This window comes from Urocampus carinirostris, chromosome 4 (genome assembly GCF_059441175.1).
Source record: "Urocampus carinirostris isolate Australia breed hairy pipefish chromosome 4, RoL_Ucar_1.0, whole genome shotgun sequence".
Taxonomy (NCBI): domain Eukaryota; kingdom Metazoa; phylum Chordata; class Actinopteri; order Syngnathiformes; family Syngnathidae; genus Urocampus; species Urocampus carinirostris.
In genome coordinates this window covers 33,228,332-33,251,615 of record NC_142352.1, presented here as the reverse complement: position 1 = coordinate 33,251,615, position 23,284 = coordinate 33,228,332, and the positions used below count along the sequence as shown (strand labels likewise).

General features: G+C 43.5%; 1 protein-coding gene across 1 annotated transcript in view; it reads right to left on the bottom strand.

Moving 5' to 3' along the window:
• cdkl5 (cyclin dependent kinase like 5) overlaps positions 1 to 23,284 on the bottom strand; it is a 74,227-nt gene that overhangs the window by 4,914 nt on the left and 46,029 nt on the right. The window contains exons 12-20 of the mRNA XM_088334247.1: positions 19,836 to 20,011; positions 17,359 to 18,194; positions 16,146 to 16,486; positions 12,894 to 12,998; positions 11,440 to 11,545; positions 11,194 to 11,329; positions 5,507 to 5,612; positions 3,263 to 3,418; positions 472 to 690 (exon numbers count right to left, since the gene is read on the bottom strand). Of these exons, the coding sequence (XP_088190373.1) occupies positions 472 to 690; positions 3,263 to 3,418; positions 5,507 to 5,612; positions 11,194 to 11,329; positions 11,440 to 11,545; positions 12,894 to 12,998; positions 16,146 to 16,486; positions 17,359 to 18,194; positions 19,836 to 20,011 (2,181 nt within the window). The remainder of the gene's footprint in view (positions 1 to 471; positions 691 to 3,262; positions 3,419 to 5,506; positions 5,613 to 11,193; positions 11,330 to 11,439; positions 11,546 to 12,893; positions 12,999 to 16,145; positions 16,487 to 17,358; positions 18,195 to 19,835; positions 20,012 to 23,284) is intronic.

Here is a 23,284-nt window from a genome sequence, read left to right as displayed (position 1 = left end):
GTCAGGGGTGGGTGCAGTCATGGTAGAACAGGGGGCGAGTAGCCAGGAAGGGACGAACAGACAAAATAAAAAACAACACACAATGGGCAGCCATCTATCGCTACTTGGAAGCAAACAAAGCAAGAAAGTTCTCAGAGGCCCGACGTTAACGGGGATCTAGCCGGACAAAATTGTTCCAACCGCGATACACATCGCACGAAAAACACAAATAAAAAGCCACAATCGTCCACCTCCAAGGAAAAATGAGCGGTATACAAGCGCTGTTGACGACAATCACTGTTTGTTTTGGAGCTGGCCTCACAGATTGTGTTGAAGGTGTTCGCCATTTTGAAGTTGTTGTGTTCCTTCAATGACACTACATGTTGTGTGTCTAGCTGAAAAAAAATCTGTTTGGGAATACCTTTAATGCATCGCTGGTTGCAGCCAAGACCTGGGCGACTCATATTCTTCAGAAAGAATACGAATTAATACCTGAGAATGTGAGTCCATTACTTTTTCTGTCGGCCATTCGCTCACTCTCTCTCTCCCCCTTTCCCGGTCTCTCTCCCTCTCCCGTTCGCGGTCCCGGCTCTGGTCTCGTTCGCGGTCTCTGTCTCGGGAACGCTCTCGGTTTTTCCGCCGGCTTCCGTGGTGAGAGGATGACTTGGAGCTCCTCTGCAGGGACAGATGCTCTTGTGCATTCCCAGGGCCCTTTTGGAGATAAAACATGATCAGAATTAATAACCCTCACAAAAACCCCAACAAGTTTTGTCTACTAGTAACCTGCAGGTTGTCCATATAATTTCAAGAAATGTAATTCGGGATTGAAAATGTAATTTCTATTAGTTAAACACAGGTTCGCTACGAGTTCTTACATTTTCTTCTGGTTAGGGATGAAAAGAGCACAGTACTGTACATTGAAGTATTTCATGCAATGGGAATTAAACCCAAGTTTTGGCAGTGAGAGGGCTGACTCTTTACCATTTGACTACAGACGACATACGCAAGGCATTGAGACATTATCTCATGATCACACTAGTTTTACTCACAGTGCCAAAAAACACTGATTTGCTTAGTGCAGTCTCTCCACTTCTTCACCAACGGATGTTAGAGAATGGAGAAAACGGAAAGTCTTTCAACAAATTACTATACAAGCTATTTGACTGCACAGTGCAAATCAGTGTTTCTGGCACCGTAAGTCAAAATAGTATGATAATGAGATCTGGTCTAATGCCTTTGCATATGTCATCTGTACCACTAGTGGTCAAGTGGTAGTGTTGGTGCTCTCATTGTTACTACCAGGGGTCAATTTGTTCAGAAACTGACTGATCAATCTCTGCATTAATTAATACCGTAAGTGAAAACACATGATAGCTATTCTGTTGTCTCACTTTCATACGCCTTATAAACAACTGCGCCTTATAGTGTGGAAAATACAGTACACAGTAATACCTTGCTGTAACGCAGTTTGCTTATAGCAGTTTTGCTATTTCAGGTATATTCATCGTAAATTGTGTTCTGCATTCTGATTGGCTAGCCAGTCAGCCAGCCCCTTTTCTGCATGTGTTCGCCAATGATGGTGCTGTCTGAGTTGTACATGTCTGTAAAACAACTTGACGAACCGACGTATGCACAAAAAAATTCGATCTTAACTTTCTTTAAAAACCATCGTCTCAACAAGACGATCTGGACTGACAAAAGCACTAGCGGGAGGAGCAAAAAGGCAGAAGACGATGCTTTCTATCGCCAACAATGTTGGACTTTTCAACAATCTAAACATGCTCTGGAGCTGGATGCGGCTCTTTGGCCCACTCTAGGGGTTCCCAGGCGCTTTTAAAAATTTTTTTTGATTATATAAAAATAAATGGTTACTAAAGAAAATCCAACAGAACACATTCTTAACACTTTCCAATGAATATTGGTGTCGGTTTCCTTCTTCAAAGGCTTCTTATATGAGGCTTTAATTTTTCTGCGGCTCCACACTTTTTTTCTGAGTTGCCAACCAGAAGGTTAATGCAGTTTTCGATAATATCCACATTAAGGCGTCAAAGTATCCGTCCATCCATCCATCCATCCATTATCTGCACTGCTTATCCTCAGTAGGGTCGCGAGGGTGCTGCATTCCATCCCAGCTGTCCCCTGGCAGTAGGCAGGGGACACCCTGAACTGGTTGCTACCAGCCAATAGCAGGCAGGGTTGGGTAGGGTTACTTTAACTTGATTACTTTCAATTACTTTTGGATTACTCCAATACCAAATATGCTCATAAAAGACAAAAGAAACTAAATATGAATCAAATGATGACTCACAACACGTGGTAAGCTTTCTCTCCTGGCTTTGATCTCTTTGATCTCCGGCAAAACTAATATAAATTGCGACAGAAACAAAATGAAAATAAATCCAAACAGCTTGCCAACATCATTTTTGCCGTTCCATGTATTCCGTTACTCCCCAAGCCTGCACAAAATGTAGTCATTTTATTTATATTTAGTTTCTTTTGTCTTTTATTAGCATATTTGGTATTGGAGTAATCCAAAAGTAATTGAAAATAATCAAGTTAAAGTAACCCTACCCAACCCTGGTAGTAGGGAACACAGAGACCGACAACTCACTCGCTCATTCACACCTAGGGACAATTTGGACCGGCAAATGAACCTGACATGCATGTTTTTAGAATGTGGGAGGAAAGCGGAGTTTCTGCACAAGCAGGCTGGTAGCTGGCCCTCAGAACTGTGTCGCAGACACGCTAAGCACTCAGCCGCCATGTCGCCGTGACAAAGTATCATGTTCAATAGATTGGACAGTTGAGCAATACAGCATGATTATTTTTTATTTACAATTTGACAGTACAGAAGTTATCTATATATATATATTAAAACAACTTTATAGAGTACTTTTATTTATCAAACAAATAATTGAGCCAGTAAATTGGGTTTCAATGCATAACAAGCATTTATTAAATTAGGTTTAGTTTTCTTTTTCTCTGGTTTAAAATTTTGCGGGACCATTTTGGAACGCAACCCCGGTGAAAAACGAGGGAAAAGTGTATTGATAGAACCAAAGCAGGGTATATTGTTTGCAGGACCAAATTTCACGATAGACCTGGTTCAACCAACAATCTCCACAGGTACCTGAGAACTGTAAACTAAAATCAGAAGAGCCATTTTGGGAGCCGAAAGAGTTCTGGATTCCCTGGCTCAGCACTTTTAGTGAGCCGAGCCGAAAGGGACGGTTTAAACCTCTCACTACTGCTGGTCACACAGTTATTTCTGCGCTGAGCTTACTGGGGCTGTCGGATATGGCGGAGGAGGCTGCTGCATTGGTGTGGGGACCACAGGAAGGACTTTGACAGCTGAGTTGTGCTTTAGGCTGTTCTTGGAGCCAAAGAGCGGAAAGAGGCTTTTCCTGATACTGGGGTTCCTTCCATCCGCCATGTCTGACTGTGGAGAAGAAAAAAGGGTACATTCAAATTAAAGCATTGTAAAGTATTTCAAGCACCTGCACGAACCCTGTTATTGAATACTTCTAAATTGGCAGTTTCCTTTCATTGATGCTCCCTAGTTCAAAAATGGGCAAACTACGGCCTGCGGGCAACATGCGGCCCGTCAGGCTTTTTATTCTGGCCCACCAGATGAAAATGGTTCCAATATAATACAAATCTATGCAATGGTAAATGAAGTACTACTGATGAAATATATATATATATATATATATATATATATATATATATATATATATATATATATATATATATATATATGTGTTTTTTGGATGCCGACTGTGTCCCAATTAACCTTTTTGTGTCAAAGATAGGGGCAGCACGGCACAGTTCATGTCATAGGAACCTGTCGTGGGTTCAAATCCAGCTCCAGACTTCCTGTGCGGAGTTTGTATGTTCTCCCCGTGCTTGCGTGGGTTTCCTCCGGGCACTCCGGTTTCCTCCCACGTTCCAAAAACATGCATTTCAGGTGAATTGGCCGGTCCAAATTGTCCCTAGGTGTGAATGAGCGAATGCGTTGTCTGTCCCTGTGTGCCCTGCGATTGGCTGGCAACCAGTTCAGGGTGTCCCCTGCCCACTGCCCGGAGATGGCTGGGATGGGCTCCGGCCCCCCCGCGACCCTAATGAGGATAAGCGGAACGGCTGATGAGATGAGAGATGAGGTGTCAAAGATACTACCACATTAATACTACAAAAATACTACCAAATTGCAACAAACTTAAAGACCAAATTTTGTGCCTGATAACAGGGACCTATTATTTTATCATGATTTCATTCTGAAAAGAATAAAACTCTAAAAATTACTGTATTTCCCCACCAAAAAGCCCTTTTTGAAAAGCTGCGCCTTTAAATACGGTGGGCCATATATGTGGATTAATATTGAGTCGCAACAGGCTTTAATTGTAATAGTTTCCAAGCCAATGTGACGAAACTAATCTATTTAGTAAGAAATATTACAAGTAGATGTCTGCATGTACATTTATTCATAAAAGAAAGAATTGGATCTGTCTCCAGGACTGGCCCCAAGGCCGCATTTTTTAACCCAATGTGGCCCATGACTCCAAATATTTTCCCACCCCTGCCCTAGTTGCACTGCTTCCAGATGTGTGCTTTCATATTTAAGCATTTAACCAATTATATGTCAGCTATTAGTTGTTGCTAGGCCTAGAATTCTTTGTAGAGCCCTTCACAAAAATTACTTAAGGCCGTGTCCCGAAACATTAGTCAGAGAAAGCTCTTGGTTTAGCCAATCACGTTTCAAGTTGGCCGCTGAAAGCCCTTTAGAGGACCTGGAGAGACGTCACAGGTTTCCGAAACTATGACTGGTCAGGTAATGCACCAAAGCGATCGCGCCAAAGGTCGTAAAACAAGAAAATAATACTGTTGTATGTTGATATAGCAAAAGGTCGGACAACTCAAGCGAGTAAGCCTTTCGCAAGCGGGACAAGGTTTTGTCTGCCACTGTCAGGCTAGAGGTAGGATTTTAAGCCCGAGCCCAAGCCCATGGCCATCTTGACCTGATTGGAATTTTGGGTCGTTCAGAGATTCTCTCTCTCTCTGCCATTTTCTTAATCCACCTGTCATTGTTCATTGTCTCTGTTAATACAGTCTCTGTAAACTTATATTTCGTTACAAAAGAGAGGCGTTAAGTGTCGCGCGGTCTGGTTTTCCGGCTCCCTGAGTGGGTCACGTTTGGGGTCCGAGGCTGTCGAACCGAGAGAACCAGGCTTGCGCTAGGGGCCGGGGTTGGCCCAAATTACCTCTACTCCACCTGAGTCCTCTGAAATAAAATGGGAAATTGCACTTCCAAGAGCCGGTTCATTAGCAAATGACACATCACCATTTCAAACTGGAGTAAAGGCCCAAGTGTAAATTCCTTGTCACAATACTGGTAAAAAAGACATTGATAACATCTGTAAATCTAAAATGTGGAACTGAATGAAGTAATTAAATTGACTTATTGATAACAATCAATTGGAGATATTATGATAATCAATTTCCCAATCCATTTCGGAAAAAAACGTCTTACTATCTGTGTCTTCTTCTTTTTCTTTTTAATAGCTCTGAAGAAGCCTTGTTTTTCTTTCCCCTTGGCAGGCTCAGGAGGATTCATCACCATAGCTTCTGCAGTGCTCCTAAAGAAGGAAAAAACATTCAGGTTTGTGGATGCAAAACTACATTGTGATAAATGAGTTCATCGTTATCGAGTGAAAAGCTCAACTTCCCTCCAAACAAACCAAATAAACAAACAAAATCCTCTATATACCAGCATTCCCATGTGAATTGTGTAAAAGAAATAGCAGGGCACAGGAAAATTATGTTAGGTAAAAACTCAGATTGAAGCTCATCCTCATACGAAAGGGATGAGTACCATTAGCGCCTGGCGGTAATCAATTGTGGTTGGCCTTACACCAGGGGGGTGAAATATATGGCGTGCAAGTCGAATCACAGCCACCAACAGATTCATTCCAGCCCGCGGACATGCTGAGAGAAGCACGAGATGAAAATAAGCAACAATGATCGTCACTTTTGAATATATCTATTTAATGTCGCAAATGCCACACACTACGCCAAACCTCCCACTTTAGCTGTATACACTGATTACCATTTATCAACCAGAGAGCAATTGAGGAAAAAACTATCCTTGTGTTATTTGGCCTAAAATAGAAGTGACGAACATGCTGGTTAGGGCAATACAAATTGTTTTCTCTCTTAACTGCAGAATTTGCTACTGAACTGTTTTTTCCCCAAGTGATTGAAAATGATCAGTCATCCTTATCACCAGGATTAAAAAAATACAAAATTAAGAAATAGCACCTTGGTGTCTTTGCAATATTTTAATAAGCTTCTATAATAGATATCAAATCTAACAGAAGTTCCAAATTCAAGTCATCATTTACATAAAATTAAATTAAAAGGAGAAAAGGACGTTTAAATCATAAATCAATCATTTAAATCGAGGACTTTCCGTTCTCAGGCGAGCCGGATTACTAATGTCTACTCCAAATTTTTAGCTGTTTTCTCAGTTTTATGTTTTATTATTCTACTACTACTACTTATTGCTCCAGCGAAGGTCGGGGGGTCCCGTCCCTGTGCGTTGAGCCGACCAGATGAACCAGGTTTTTCCAATGCTGGCGGTCTTGTGCCAGCTGTTCTGCATCCTCTACGGCAACTCCGTGTTTTTGGAGGTCGCCCGCAACGACGTCGAGCCATCGAGTGCGGGGTTTCCCTCGTGGTCGTCTCCAGCCTGCGGCCTTTGGGTCAAACTGGAGAATGGCTCGTGTCGGATGGTCTGGTGGTAGACGAAGGACATGGCCAAACCAGCGGGTGCGGCGTTGTGCGACCAAGGAAGATGCTTGGGGCTGGCACGTGCGGGCTCTGAGCTCTTTATTGGAGACTCGCTGGGGCCACCTGATGTTCTCGATGGTTCTGAGAGCCCTGCTATCAAAACCATCGATTCTTGTGGCCAGGGTGTCGTTCAGGGGCCATGTTTCTGAGCCATAAAGCAGGATAGGGAGTACGGCGAGGTTGTAAATGCGGAGCTTCGTCTTGCGTGCGATGGTCTGGTGCCGTCAGAGTGGTTTCCAGAAAGACTGCAGAGCAGATGCTGCCAGGGCTCTTCTGCGGAGAATCTCTGGTTTTAGGTCCCCATTGTCTGTCACCATGGACCCCAGATATACAAAGCTCTTGACAGGCTCTACGATGTCGCTACCAATTTGGATGGGAGGTGGATCTGGTCCATCACCGACATACATGAACTTGGTTTTCGTCCAACTCACTTGCAGGCCAAGCCGCGCTGCCTCTTCGCTGTAAATGCCCAGAGCGTCTCTCAGCTGGCTGTAGGAAGTGCTGAGAATGATGGTGTCGTCAGCATACTCCAGGTCAGTCAGGTGGTAGTTGCCGAAAGACACTCCGGGGATGCGCTCACTAACCCTGAACATCAGATGGTCGATGATGCAATTAAAAAGGTCGGGAGCAGCCACACAGCCTTGGCGAACGCCGCTGGAGATAGCAAACCAGTCGGAGTCAATGCCGTTGATACGGACACAGCTCTCTGTGTTGCTGTAGAGCAGCTTGAACAGGGCTATGATCTTGGGTGGTGCTCTGAGAGCTTGGAGGATGTTCCACAGTGAAGAGTGGCAGACGGTGTCAAAGGCGGCCTTCAGATCAATGAATCCGATATATAGATGGCGATCTTTACGGAATTCACGGGTCTTTTCTATCAGCAAACGGACGGCAGAGATGTGGTCCGTTGTGGAGCGGTTGGGCATAAAGCCAGCCTGCTGGGGACGGCGGCAGCTTCTGATTGCTGGAAGGGCACGGCTGAGCAAGATCCTGGTAAAGACCTTGCCCGGGATGGAGAGTAAGGTTATGCCTCTGTGGTTTCCACAGACAAGCCTGTCGCCCTTGCATTTCCAGAAGGGCAAGATGGCTCCTCTGGTCCAGTCGGTGGGCAGCTGCTCCGATTCCCACACCTGGTTGAATAGGCGGGTTAGCCACTCCACCATGCCATCACCGCCGGCCTTGAGCATCTCGCCGGTAATGGCACAGATGCCGGGGGCTTTCTTGGTGTTCAGCTTCTTCAGAGCAGCTCTCACTTCCTCGGGTGTTACAGGGTCTGTGCAGCAGGTGTCGTTAGGAGGTGCTGTGCTCACAGCCCGTAGGAGGGTGGGATCAGCCGGGATGGTGCTGTGCTGCAAGAGGAGGCTAAAGTGCTCCTTCCAGCGCTCGAGGCAGTTGGCTTCTGTCATGATGAGGTTGCCGTCTGAGTCCTTTACCAGGGCTGTCTTTATGTGTGGGCCGCTACGGGCTTGGCGTAGTAGACTGAATACGCGGCTCATGTTGTTGTTGTTGGCCGCGGACTCAAGCTGTTGGGCTTCTGCCTGCCAAAACCTCTCCCTATCTTCAGCAATGGCCACATTGCGCAGGCGAGTCAGTCTCCGATACTCTGTGAGGTCGCCTCGGAGTCGGGCCTCACGCCGCTGGTCTATGATGTTTAGTGTCCTCTCTGATATCCAGGGCTTTCTCGGGGAGGATCGCGGGCGTCCGAGGACATTGTGAGCAGACTGGAGGACACTTTCCTTGAAGGCCGCCCAGTCTGTCAGCTTGTCAGGAGCCAGGGTATCAAGAGAGCGGCGGATGGAGCAACTGAAGTCTCTGGCGATGTTGGGGTCGCTGAGTCGGGAGGAGTCGGGGCGAGGCAGAGTCTTGTGCTGGTTGGCTCGGAGCTTTAGCTTGAGCTGGGCCACCAGCAGACGATGGTCTGTGTTGCCAAGCTGTGCTCCTCTGAACACCCGGCAGTTGGTTACAAACGACTTCCAGCGTCGTGATATCAGGATGTGGTCCAATGCCTTCCTGGTTCTGCCATCTGGGCTGTACCACGTCCAGTGATGGATGCATTTCCGGGGAAACCAGGTGTCAGCAACACAAAGGTTGTTTTGGTAGCAGAGGAGGAGGAGGCGGTTGCCATTGTCGTTTGTTGTGCTGTCAACGAAGGTGGTGCCGACAGGTGAGCCGGGGGACCGATCATTGCTGGATAGAGTGGCGTTGGCATCAGTGAGGATGATGGTGACGTCGTGTGGTGGGGCTTGGTTGACAGCCTGGTGGAGTTGGTCAAAGAACGCGTCCTTCGCATCCTCATCAGCGACATCGGTGGGGGCGTAGGCGACGATCACTGTCATCTTGCCGTGATGGTGGAGGAATCGAGCAGACAGTAGTCTGTCGCTTATTGGTGTCCAGCTGATGAGGGACCTCCGGAGGGCTTTTGGAATGGCAAGAGCCACACCGTAAAGGCCGGTCCGACTCTCGGGGCCACTCCAGATGTAGCAATGGTTGCCAGCTGTTGTTTCACCATTGCCTTGCCATCGTACTTCACAGAGCCCTGCCATGGTGATGTTATAGCGACAGAGCTCTCGGGACAGCAGGGTGGCAGCTCCGGGGCGAAGGAGTGTCTGGACATTCCAGGTGGCGACACGGGTCTTATGACGAAGATCGATCCGTACTCGTTGGTCGGGGGCAGGCTGGGGTCCGTTACCGTGTTGGTCAGTCCGGCTTCTTTCTCTGGTCAGTTTCGTAACAAAGTGTGTTTCTCCTGGGTGAGTTGTTAGCCCTCCGCAGGATAGTCGGTTGGTGGGGCTGCCACCTCACAGCGTACCGACACGCTGGGGTCTTTGTTTGTCTGGAACCTACCCCGGAGACCGGCCCGCCATGGGTGACCCTACCAGGAGCAAGCTCCCGACGGTATCGCTCTCCAGGGTCACTGGAACACGCAAGCCCCCTCGCCGCATCAAGGCCAGACCCATCCGAGGGGGTTTTATTATTCAGCCTACATTAATAAACTGAACTACATATTCTAATCGCCACGACACATTTTTTTTCAAACAATGGGAAAAAAAAGATTTGCATTGTGTATGTTAACTGGTTAATTTTAACAGTTGAGTTAATACAGTAATACACCTGAACCAACTCACCATGCCATCCAAACTCAACAGTGCCGTTTAGCAACTGGAGAGAGCATATGGTTTGCATTCCTTTAAAAAAGAATAACTTTTGATAGAAATGACCTAGAGACCCGTTTCGATTTAAGAAATACTTAAAAATTTATGGCGGGTCTGTCACGGTTGCCATGGCGCCCAATTGGCCCCGCTCGTGTGGCGCCAGCTACGGCTTGTTGACAGATTGGCTTTCCGTCTATTTAAGCTCAGTGCGCTCTCTCTTCCTTTGTCAGTCCATCAACAAACCTCTGCCCCGCAAGACTTGGGTTTTGACTCAGTCCTGTTTCCTGTTTGCCTTTCCTGTCCGGTATTGTTCCTGTTTATTTTTTTCCAGTTTAATATCGGTTTCCAGTTTCGTCCCCTTCTATTTTTGTTCTTTTTATTATTCTCTCTAGTTTTCGTTCCCGTCTAGTTAATCCTGTTTTATTTCGATATCCTGTTTCATTATCAATCCTGTCTGTTCCGTCCTGTCCGGTATCGACCCCATGTGTCTGATATCTACTCAGGCTAATGGTATCGATCTCGTCGGCCCTTTGCCTTCCTATTTCACGCCAGACTGCTGCCTACGTGCATGACTCCCCATTTCCCGTAAAATAAAAGGCTTGTGTGAGAAACGTCACGCGTTTGGGTCCTGATCATGTTCTGCTTTCTGACAGGACCAGATTACATCATCCAACAGGCTGGCTCTGGCCCACGGGGAATATGTTTGAGAAGCCTGATTTATTTTATTTACATCTAAGTTTGTGTGCTGTTTGAGTTACATTCCAGTTTGCATGAGGTCTCAGAGGTAAATAAATATTAATGTGAATGAATTAAATTATTGTTTTGCTTCTTTTTAATACAAATGCACAGCTAGTAGACACTACAAGACATTAAATCTTAGTTAAAGATCATCGTATAATCAAATCTTATGACCCGGAATCATGATTGTTATTTTCTTGTGAGCCTTTGAAAGATCACCAGCCCTACAGCTAAGGCATTTTTTATGCCATTCATGTACTAGTCCAGTGAGAGGGATTTTTTTTTACCATGTGACGCCTAAGCTTCCCACGCCTTACATAAAGTGTATATTCCCTAAGGCCTTAGGGTCCTACAGCAAAAGTCCCCCCTCCCACACCTAGAATATGAGCTACTTTCACGAATGTGGAGCCGGTTCTATTAAGTTCAGGCTACAAATTCTCTCTAACTCTGAAGACCTTGGAGTTCCCTCGAGGATTCTCACCAATCGAAGGCAGTCTGGCGTTTGGAGTGGTTAACCATGGCAACGGGGTTGCCAGGGACAACGGGTACTACTGGTCCTCGACCCTGCCCAACTCCCTCATGGAAAGATGTGGAGTTATCGGGCCGTGGTGATGGTACTAGGTAGAACCAAGACAAGGGCAAGGCAATTAGATATTATGTCATCTTGAAGCTAGTGCATGTCTCCTTGGTAAGCAGTTGGATATCTAACAATGAGACCGGTGAGTACCTCTGTAAAAGCTGCCGACTCTTCGTGGCATGGACTCAGTGAAGATCATCCGGTTCTCCTTGGAGGAGACGCCATCCTCTCCCAGCTGGTCGTGATACATAATGACCTGTAAGTTACACAAAAGATCCAGCAACAAAGGGTTCCTCTTTAATGTCATTGTCAACCAAGCATAGATTTTGAATGCATGTCTATAAAGGAGCCACCGGTGCTTAAGATACTTAAACATGTATTGCAAAGTTATCCTCATATCAGCAGTGTAGTTTAAGGCAGGGGTCGGCAACCATTTTGCTACTTATGAGTGCAAAGGCCACCCAGCTTGATATGCAATTATAAAATAATTACCAGGTTAAGTAGAAAGAAGAAAGAGAGAAAAAAGACTGAAAGAGAGAGAAAGGAAATAATAAGAGGAGAGAACAACTGAGAGTAAAATACAGATAAAAGCAGAGAGTGGAGAGGGATAAAAAGAGAAAAAGAAATGGAGAACAAAAAAATACATGAGAGGAAGATAAAAAGTGTGAAAGACAAAAAGAGAGGAGGACACAGAAAGAAAAAGAAAGAAAGAAAGAAAGAAGGAAGGACGGAAGGAAAGAAAGAAAGAAAGAAAGAAGAAAGAAGAAAGAAAGAAAAAAAGAAAGAAAGAAAGACAGACAGACAGACAGACACAGACAGACAGACAGACAGACACAGACAGACAGACAGAAAGAAAGAAAGAAAGAAAGATAGTGGTAAGTAAGACATAGGCTTAATTGGACTTAGTGATTGCTGATTCAGGGCACCTGTGACTGCCCAATTGGCGCCAACAGCCCTGAGCGCTGATTGGTTCAAAGACTCTTTTTAAACCCCTGGCTTCCAAGAGGAAGCTGTCAGACCGTTTGTGAACCTATGCTCCCAGCTCCATACCTTCTGACATTTTCCTGCCCTGTTTTCTCCTGCCTGATACCTGTTGCTGACCTGTTTCTGGACCCGTTTCTGCCCTGCTCTTCGATCCCGACCATTGACCTGTTTTGCCCTGTTGCCTCTTTTCTGGACTCGACACCGCCCTTGCTCTCCCGTCCCGGCTAGTGACCAGTATCCCTGCTGCTTACGATTATCCTCGCTCAACACAGAAGTGCCACTTCCGCGTTCCTGCCACCTGCTAGCCGTGTCAGTCGATCATCGGATCGTGGAAGCAAGCACTGCACTCTCGCTTTATCAATAAAACTGAGTAAACGAACGCTACTGGGTCCTGTCGCCGTTTCTGGCTTGTGACACTTAGTTGTGGTTCACCACAGGAAAAAAATCATTTAACTAAAAAAATCACAATGACCCTGCACTGGTGGGGTATTTTTATAATAGGTCCACAAGCACTTCAGCTGTCCACAGAGGGCACCAGGTTGGAGACCCCTGGTTTAAGGACAGTGGTCAACAAAAAAGGTGTTTATTTGGTGTCAGATTGAACCGATTTGGTGTCAAACCTCGTTTTTGGGTGGTCGCTGTGTATGAAAAGTAGCATTGTTGTCCCTCGTTGAATCTTTAATAGTGGCACAAGGGTGGTTCATCTCTTTCGGGGACTGATCGCTCTGTTTAAGAGATGGACATGCACAGGTCAGAGAAGACTTGAGAAGTTTATGGAACGGTCATTTAATATCAACGGTACGAGTGTTTCTAAACCAGCGTGCAGAGGCCCCACTGGTGTGCCATGACACATGGTCAGGTGTGCTGTAACATTTAACATTTATTTCAGTGGTTGGGAGCCTTTTTGACTCTAAAAGCCATGAAACCAAATATTTGCTTTTTTTCCCACACCTTATATTTTTAGACAAACTTCAACAAATCTAGTCTACAATCGAAAGTCAATTTTGTTTCAATGTATGATAGCAACAGATTTCCCTGTAAATTTCTCTCCCCCTTCCTGCAGTTATATAATATTGTTGAAGATTCATTTTTTTGTCGTAAATAATAGTTGCGAGTAGATTTATTTTGTAAAAATATCTTTAATATTGCGAACAAGAAGGGTGCGGATGTGACGTGGTCACAGTTCTGACCTTGGGAATTGAGTGGACGTTATTCTTTTGTGGTTATGGATCATAGATGTGAATCTTCGATATCTTTGAAATTTCCAAACATTTCTTTTAAAAACACTCAAGCGTGTCATTTTTTTTATAACTTGTGAAAACTATGAGGTAGAAGACAGATATCACGCTCGCATATGTATTCTGAATCATATGAGCTAAGAGACCAATGTTCCCTCTAAGCTGCTTGTGTGGGCAATTGCGCACTACCCAGAGCTTTTCCGCGCACAAGAAAATCTTGCCAGCTCACAAAAATCAGGGCTCGAATTCGCTAATTAAGAAGCGAATTAAGTCAAAGTTACGGTGCAAGTGGGTAAAAATCCGAGGGTTGCCCTGACGCTGTGTTCTAAATGCGGTATTTTGAAGTCAATGTCGAAGTAGAACGAAGTTGAGTAAAGTCAGTAGAGTTTTTTGAGAACCGGCTTCTTCGGCTCGGCTCACTAAAAAGGACTGGCTCTTTCGGGTCCCAAACGGCTCTTCAGGTTGTTTTTGCTACTTTAATCCCTACATGACCAAATAATATGTACAAATTATGCACAAAATGGCAAAGGAAGGGGGGGAATAGAGAAAAAAAAATACCAAAATGAAAAAGTGGTGAAAAGCTGAGAAGAAACAAAAGGAGAGAAAAAGAGAAAAAAAGAGCAGGAAAAATTCAGAAAAAGCCAAAAAAAAGAAAGAAACAAAAAAAGGAAAAAGGTAATAGAGAACAAAAAGTCAACAAAAAAGTTACAGTTAGGAAAAAATAAACACAATGAGATTTTTTTTAAAAAAGGAATTTAAAAAAAGGAGAAAAAAACAGGTAAAAATAAAATAAAGTTTGTGTTGCATTCAAATAATTTCCAATTCTATCAAGCCAATCTTGTTGCCAACATTGTACTTCCACTACAAAATGTGATCAAATACAGTTCTGTATCGTGCAACCGACTAAAGAAGCCCCCCAAAATGTTAGTATTATGCGACAAAAGATACCAGGAAAAAAAAAGAAATGGAAATCTTGTGAAATCATTGTTGTAAAAGAAATGACGTTTGTAGGCTGTACAACCTTTGCAATAATTAGTCAATTCCTTCAAAAGTGAAAAATAATTTTGATTTCCGAAAACTCAGCAAAATGTAACTTGATGTCAAGTTTTGGACATGTTTGATAATGATTTAGTTGCCACACTTGGGATTGGTGTTGCTCACTGTTGTTTCAAGCGTTGCTCACCGACTTTGTTTGAACGCTCAGACCCGTGAAAGATTAGATTAGAGGGAACTAGGGATTAGAGGGTGAAGATATTTTCGTACTATTTTTGAAATTTTACGTGAGATGGCACTTTGTGTGGACGATTAACCAATTTGAACATAAATTATGCTAATGCTAAATTCTACTGAGGGCGGCACAGCTGCTGGGTGGTTAGCCCCATGGCGCAAAGGTTTAAGGTTCAAGTCTAGCTACCCCAACTTCTCTGTGTGAAGTTTGCATGTTCTCCCCGTGTCTGCGTGGGTTTCCTCCGGGCACTCCGGTTTTTCACCTACTTTCCAAAAACATGCATGTCAGGTTAATTGGCCGTTCTAAATTGTCCCTAGGTATGAATGAGTGTGTGAGTTGTCTGTCTCTGTGTGCCCTGCAACTGACTGGCAACCAGTTCAGGGTGTCCACTGATCAATATAATTGCGAAGGCAACTGGAATTTCCTCCAGGTCTCCCGCGACCCTAATGAGGATAAGTGGTGCAGATAATAGATGAATGGATACATTCTACTGATTTATGTTAGTTGTAGTTCTAGCGGATGAATTTAGCGTGGACTGTAGTTCTTAAAATCATTGGGTGGGGTCATCCGACGTTTTTGGACGTTCAGTCAAAGCTTTTTTTAACTTCTTTATTTTATTTTCACATGCAAATAATCTATTACTGATATTACTGAAAATACTTTGATATCACTTAAAATATTTCATATTGCTATTATTATTGATAATAATGATAATAAGAATAAAAATTGCATTTGTACTCGTATTTTTCTATATACTCCTATATACCTCTTTTGACAATTTACTTACTGTACCATGACTCAAAATAGTGTGATAATAAGATAACATTTACTGCCTTTTCACAAGTCATCTATCCCACTGGTGGTCCAGTGTTCTGATATCTAAGCTAATCTTGGACCTGTTATGACTCTGTTATTGCACAACAGAAAGTATATGTTACTTGGGAAAAAACATTGTGAAAAACCGACAGATTGTTATTTGGTTATTATTTATTTCAGAGAAAAAGTGTTGCTAAACAACAACAAATGTTTACTTTTAGACCCTTCTGCAACTTTTCTGTTAGAAAGTGACCGCGGCCCCTCACCAGACAAGTAAAAAGTTATGTGGCCCTCATAGGAGAAAAGTTTGGGAACCCTATGTTTATTGGGCTGTGTTTTTCTTTTTTTAGGGTTTTATTTTGGTCTATTGATTGGATTGAAAGATGAGGTACGATGTCTAGAATCAGAGCACCGAGATGCTTGGATTAAAAGAAAAACAAAGATGAAGGAAAAGGAATGCAATAAATCATTACTAAAGCTCTGCCGCCTAACAGACTATCTCAACTAAACCATTTTGTCAACAGTAGCTAACGGGTTGCAAACATAGCCTTGTTAAGTGACAGGAAACCTCACACAGTGCCAACGCTTACCCTGGTCATCCCATCTGTGCAGTCTTCCCTGGAGGAGCTCACTGAGTGCCCAGTGAGAGTGGTCCTGTGCTGAAGTTGAGGAGAAAGTAGCTGCAGACTAGAAGCTCGTGTGGGGATGGCCTGGCCCGGAGGGGGCAAGCCCGCCATGCCGGTTTCTAAGCCGTGAGGTCGGTGCCGCTCTCTCCTCACATACATGGAGTGGCGTTGGGGCCTTTGCTGAGACGAAAAGGGGGACGAGTAACCCAGCCCGTAATGGTAAGAATCATGTGGGGAGGGCAGCGTGTGGGTGGAGGGCATCCCTGAACCCCCAGGGTCTAATAGCTCAGGAGCCTTTGCTTCATCTGTGGAGGAGAATGAATAAGCAGTGTACAGTATTATTGAATTACCATCCATTCTTATTCTACTGCGCATCAGTTCGTGGTTACGAGTGAGCTGGAGCCTATTATAACCGAGGAAAAGTGGCAGGGAGGACTGTGTTTCCTTAAAACTTAGTTTCAAGGGTTTGAACTAATGGAAGGGTGGGGTCCATCTCAAAACAGCCTGGATGAGAGCAATATCAATTCCGATTCAATGATAAAATGTAAATGTACAGTTGTACATCTTTATAAGAGCACCTCTGAACAAAAATGTATTAAATACTTCCTTAGCTTCTCAGGATCAGCAGAACGGGCACCTGAAATGATGGAGTGCCTGGGTCATCAGTCCATCTCAAGTCTTAGGTCCAAAATAATATTGTAGATGATGGAAAATTACCACGCCATTTTAAAAACAGTGGTACATTCATAAAAGTGAAAGCTTTTTGTTAAAATCTTGATGAAACTTATTAAAACCAGCAAACATTAGCGGCGGTTGACAGGTATGAGATTGAGAGACTGGTAATGATATAAAAGCACTCACTGTGCATTTAAGATTAAACTTAATGTAACTTTCAATGAATGTACCCTCAAAACTATTTTCCAGGACATTTAAAAATGTTTTTTTTTTGCCTGCAGTAGTTTGCATGCCCAAATTGGACAAACTTATGCTGGCAGTAGGAAGTCACGAGCGGTGAGCTGTCTCAATATGTCTCTAGTGGTCGTCTCTGGGACTGCTCGTGAATTGCTTTTTGCTTCGTACAGCGAGGTAGATTTTGTTAAGAAAAAAAAAACGTGTATGCCGAAATTATTGTGTTTAGAGATGCGCTTATAAATAGTTACCACTGTAATCAACTTACCCGTCGCCAAAGATTTATGTCTGGATTTGTGTCTGGAGGATGAGTCGAGCGTGCTGCTTTCCATGCGAACGTTGCCGCTGCTACGGGACGCAGGGCTATGCCCTGAGCGATCGCTGTGTCGTTGCGAGGGGCTGCCAGGTGGCCCCTGAGGGCCCGAGGGGGCATTGAGGTCTAGACAGCTCGCAGGGAAGAAACGGGCGCTGGGTCCCACTGCTGCCGTCGTGCTGGAGTTGGGGTCGTCAGGGTGAAGTCGGCCGTCACTGAGGTTCCCTACCGATTTGGCATCGCTGAGAGCGCTGTGGCTCTTGGACAGGCTGAGATAAGAGGCAGAGCTTTTGGAGGACGATGACATGGAGCCGTGGGTGGAGTCGGCCACACTGTGGGAGTGTCTGCCATGTTGTTTGTCTCCTCCAGACTGTAAGGTGTTGGTCTTGTTATCGAGGAAGGTGTGGCGTCCACCTTGCTGCTGTTGTTGCTGCTGAGAGCGAGAGGAACCACCTGGCTTACTGTGGCTATACTTGGTGCCATGTCCTTGTTCTGGCAACTTGTGCGAAGTTCCCAAATTAAAATCAAATTCAGATTTGTTTTTCACGTCTTTAGGACTTAGGAGATGTGGCAAGTTGTTATTTGCCAGATCTTTGCTGGATGAGGCTGAGCGATTGAGGGTCTGTGACAGGTACTGACTCTTGGGGTGAAGAGTTGGACTTAAACTCGATGGGGGTTTGTTACCATTTAGGAAGTTCTCGTTGCCGAGATGATGGAGGTCACCGTGACGAGGGAGACTTGAACATTCCTTGCTGTTGGAACGGCGTTGGCTTGAGCTCTTTGTGTGACTCCTAAAATGACAGGTAGAAATTTAATGTTCTTAGTATATGTATGACTACTTGGGAGCTGCACAACAGGCCACAAACACGGAGGAAACTTGAAGGTCCACTGTGTGATGTTTGACCACTAGATGTCAATATATAGTGTTATGCAACCAAAAAACGAGTATACAAAACAAAAGCAAAAACCCAAACTACGAAGACTCAAAGGGAACAATCCGCACCATTTTTCTTTTCATTCCACCCGCCCCAGTGTTTTTTTGTTTTGTTTCTGGGGGTATCTTTAGCAGCAAGATAAAGGACAATCATGTCATTTCCATCTAGGTGGGATTCATGTTGTGTAAAAAATACAAATTTCTTGACCTATGAGTATTTCAAAAGATGCACCTTTATATGATAATTTCTGTATTTATGCTTATTACTTTTTTTCAAATAAAAAATTTAAACTGGCAGGTGCTAAATGACACACACTGTCCCATTACGACCAATCTATAAAAAAAAAAACTTTCATGGATTTCCAACTAAAACATCAAATCCAGAAAACATTTCACACAAAAATATACCGATGTATTAATATGCTTACATACATCAACCCAAACAAATTTTGAATTTTCATCCCAATAAACAGTGGCCCATAGATTTTTGCCTGCATTGGTTAACTGGTTTAAAGATGTCAATGGCAGTTAATGAGTTAATGTGGAATTAATTGTATAAACATTCCTTTATTTATTCATTATCTGCACCGCTTATCCTCAGTAGGGACGCGGGGGTGCTAGAGCCCATCCCAGCTGTCTTCGGGCAGTGGGCAGGGGACACCCTGAACTGGTTGCCAGCCTGTTGCAGGGCACACAGAGATAGACAACTCACTTGCTCATCCACACTCAGGGACAATTTGGACAGGCCAATTAACCTGATATGCATATTTTTTGGAATGTGGGAGAAAACTGGAGTGCCCGGAGAAAACCCACGCAACTCCATACAGGAAACTTCGATCTCACGACCTCAGAACTGTGCTGCATACGTGCTAACCACTGCACCGCCATGCTGGCCTCATATAAACAATCATATTTAGATGAAACAGTGGCTGTCTGTCAGAAAATTCAGAAAAAAACTATTCCTAAGACTAGAAAAGATAAATTTCATGGTAAGCAGAATGACTTACAGAAGTGGAGGCATGCACAAAGTTTAATGAACAGAAAAATTGTAGTGAGTGCCAGAGGCATTGTCACGGTTGCCATGGCGCCCAATTGGCCCCGCCCAAGGACACCAGCTGAAACTCGTTGACAGAATGCTCCCTTGTCACTACTTAAACGCTGTCCCGAGACTCGCTTTTTGTCTGAGCTTCTGCGAAACTCTGTTTTGACACGTCACGCCCTGAGAATCTCCGTTTTTCCTGTGTTTTTTGCTCCTGTTTTGCTCTTGATTTTGACCACTTCTGCGTTTCGAGCAATCTACTCTCCGCGACCAACAATCTCCGGATTGAGTGTGCGCTTCTTTCTCTTCTTCCCAATAAAGTGTGAGTAACGTTACGCGAGTGGGTTCTGCCTCCTGCTTCCTGTCCTGGTCCTGACAGGCATTATATACAATAATAATATATTAGTAACGTACCAAAAGTAGACATGCATTATGAAAGTATTTGATTGTTTGCTGAACCTTGTGGGGACAGTGTTCTCTCCGTGATGGTGCGTTTTCCTCTTGGAGGATCGCGGTGGGTTGGGCGAGGCGGGCGAAGGCCTCTCTCGCTCCACCTGCCTCAAAGGTTGGAAGGCCGGATGATTCAGACTCTGCTCAGTCAGATAGCGCTCGGTCGGGTTCAGGAGCAGCAGGTTCTGAGGAGTAAGACACATGTAGGGCTGCAACTAATCACTATTGTTGACTAGTACCTTACGATCGAAACAATTAGTGAAATAATCGGATAATCATTTTTGAGGGGGGATTTAGCATAAAGTTGATTTAATCATCTGGCAAATAATAATAAACACAAAAAAAGGTACAATGAAAGATACTTCTTTTATTAAACATACTGCAGATTCGTATAAAAATAAAATAGAATGCACCATCCCCAACCAGTTAGGCACCAATCTTGTTCAGTAGAGACATAAATACATTTCTGTCCATTTTTAAGGGACAGGCAGATAAATAATACATCAAAACCAGGTAGACATTAATATCCATGTAAACCAATAAGAGGCACATGAGCAGGTCATGATTAGTAACTTAAAAATATAACGTCCATTTTGTGAAGAACTGAACATTGATGGTCAACCGCAAAGTCTGTAAGAAAATAACTTGTGGGATGTGTCATTTGAGGTGTTCTTAAAACATTGGTAGTATAATATTTTATCTATTAATTTTGTGTTAACAATGCCCGACTGAGTACAAAGATCCTTTATTTTTTTCCCACCGTGCCCATCTACTTTTATCTTACTTTAATCAGAGCTTTTTGGGACTTTCAACAAATTAGGGAGTCGGAAAGTGTGAAGAAGCTGGAGAGTGATTTCATGCTCTTCCTCACGGTTTTCTGTTGGTGTATCATGAAAATGGAAGAAAAGGAGCGTTAAAAATCCAGTCCAAATGCCAGCCCAACCCCCCAAAAAGAGTCTATTCAGATTCAGATTCAGATTCAGATCTACTTTATTGTCATTCTAGTACACGTGTATACAGAACGAAATGTCGATGCATCTGACCCCCACAGTTTCCTTGAATGTACAGGTATAAATAAAGTTGTATTGTAATTGGCTACGTATAGTATTTTACCATAGTGCCGATAGTGCAAGAAGAGTAGCTAACCAGTTAACAAGTCAGGTACACAGTAACACAACAACATCGAGCGCATCTACAACATGTACCACAAAAGTGGCTTGAAAGAGTCTGCAACGATGACTTAAGACAGAAGATAGTGCCATTGAGTAGAACATTTAAAATTTCTGGAAAGCACCTTTAACAATTCTCAATAGTTTGAAATCAAACAGTTTTAACAACCATCGTTTGTTCTCTGGGTTAAATTTATTTAATTTCAAATGTGTTTGTCGTCAGGCAGTGTTCATTTTATTACTGAAAAGTGATGGGTCCCGGGGACTCGCATGCTCAAAAATCTATGGGTCCCAACAGAGATCTATGGGTCCCCAAAATTTAGTGTGCTCCATGCCCTTACAAACTGTCGTATTTTCCCTTACAAAATACAAAATAATACATATTTTTTTCGAACATGTTTATTTATGTAGTTTCACTTGTTATATTGTACATGTGTTTCCTTGTATCATGTTTATTGTTAATGGATTTTTTTGTTGTGAGACACTGAGTTGCTCGACATGAATGAGGTTAATTATAAAAAAAAGTTCAAAAATGAAGTAGCTTGGACGTTCACTGTAGAAGGAAAAAATACGTGCAAATATAATTAAGTAGAATAATACATTTTCTTATTCAAATTATGAATTCATTTTCTGCATTAAATTATTGTTGGTAATATACTGATTGAAAGGGATCACCACAAACCTGTCTTTTATACTTCCTTTTTTTCTTAACTTCTTCATACAACATAATCATTTGTAAAATAATGCATCAAAGCAAGTGAGCTGTTTGACAGCCGGCTCTTTAATGAGTCGAGCCGAAAAAGCCGGTTCTCTAAAAAGAGACGGACTACACAACTCGAACTCGAGATCGGCGTGCAGACGAAAACTCGAACCGCAAGACCAAAACAACACTGGCGGATCCGCCTGACGAAAAGTTTGGAGTGCGGTAAATCTTTGTTAAAAAATGATGATGATAATTTCGTGTCAAAAAAGTAGCAACCCGGGGACGCACGTTAATTTGACACGATGCGTCCCCAGCGAAAATAATGCGTCTAGGACTCAGGGACGTGGGCAAACGAGAACACTGAGTCTGGCATAGAGCTAAAATCGCAGGCCGAGTTTCGGTCTAGGATAGGGCCTTTTATTATGTCAGGTTCGGCACGGGCAGGGCTTTCTGTATGTTTATCGGTCCATTGTCTAGTATCGTTTTTTTCTTGACAATGTCGACTAAGCGTTACAGCCAAAATTCAAGGGTGAACTTCAAGAACATTAAACTGTGATACAATATTTTATTTATTTATTTTTGTCCAGTGCCTATGTCAAAAAACTGTTGTTTCTATTAGGGTTTTATGTACCGTATTTTTCGCACTACAAGGCGCACCTAAAAGCCTTTATTTTTTTCAAAAGCTGACCGTGCGCCTTATAATACAGTGCGCCTTATTTATGGATCAATATATAGTCGCAAAGTCTTGCAACTAATGCAGCAGCCGCCGACTAGATTTTTCCCCGAACGCAAAGTAGTCCGCGGTGTATGCTGGGATTTATTTACTGGCGTTTCATTGGCTAACCAATGTGTCAATCATCATTTGAATCGATCACTATTGGCTAAAGTTATTCGGAGGTAAAGGGGGCGGATCCTTTTTATCATTTACAGGCTTGCATAGGCTAAAGGCGCAAAACAAAGCCTGCAATTGGCCGAAAAAGATGTGTCAATCATCAGTTGAATCAATCACTATTGGCTAAAGTTATTCGGAGGTAAATGGGGCGGATCCTTTTTACCATTTACAGGCTGGCATAGGCTAAAGTGGCAAATCAAAGCCTGCAATTGGCCGAAAAAGATGAATGTGAATAGCAAGTTGGGTTGACGGCGTAGAGAAAACAGTATTTTATTCTGTACTGTATTTGTAAATATTTTACTCTCCTGGATTTACCACACTCACGGATATAAGAGGACCATGGTTGCACATTATTATTGAACACAACGACTTCGGTGAGCTACTCCGGCTATATATTTTCCCTGTATCTTGTTTCAGACTGAACTCGATGTTTCTGTGGTAAGCGGTGCAGATAATGGATGGAATGGAGTGTCTATTTTTAAATTAAACTCAATTTCAAGTGTTTATTGTCATATGCACAGTAAAGTTGCGAGCGAAAAAGAAAATAGAAACTAAGGAATGGTTGGCATTTCTTGAATCCCAAGACTTTAACCTTCCGAATGATATTTGGAACGATGCATTTGAGTGACATCGTACGGACACCGCATCCGCACGTGTCTACGACATGTATTTGCTTCTTTGCGAGCTTTCGGAA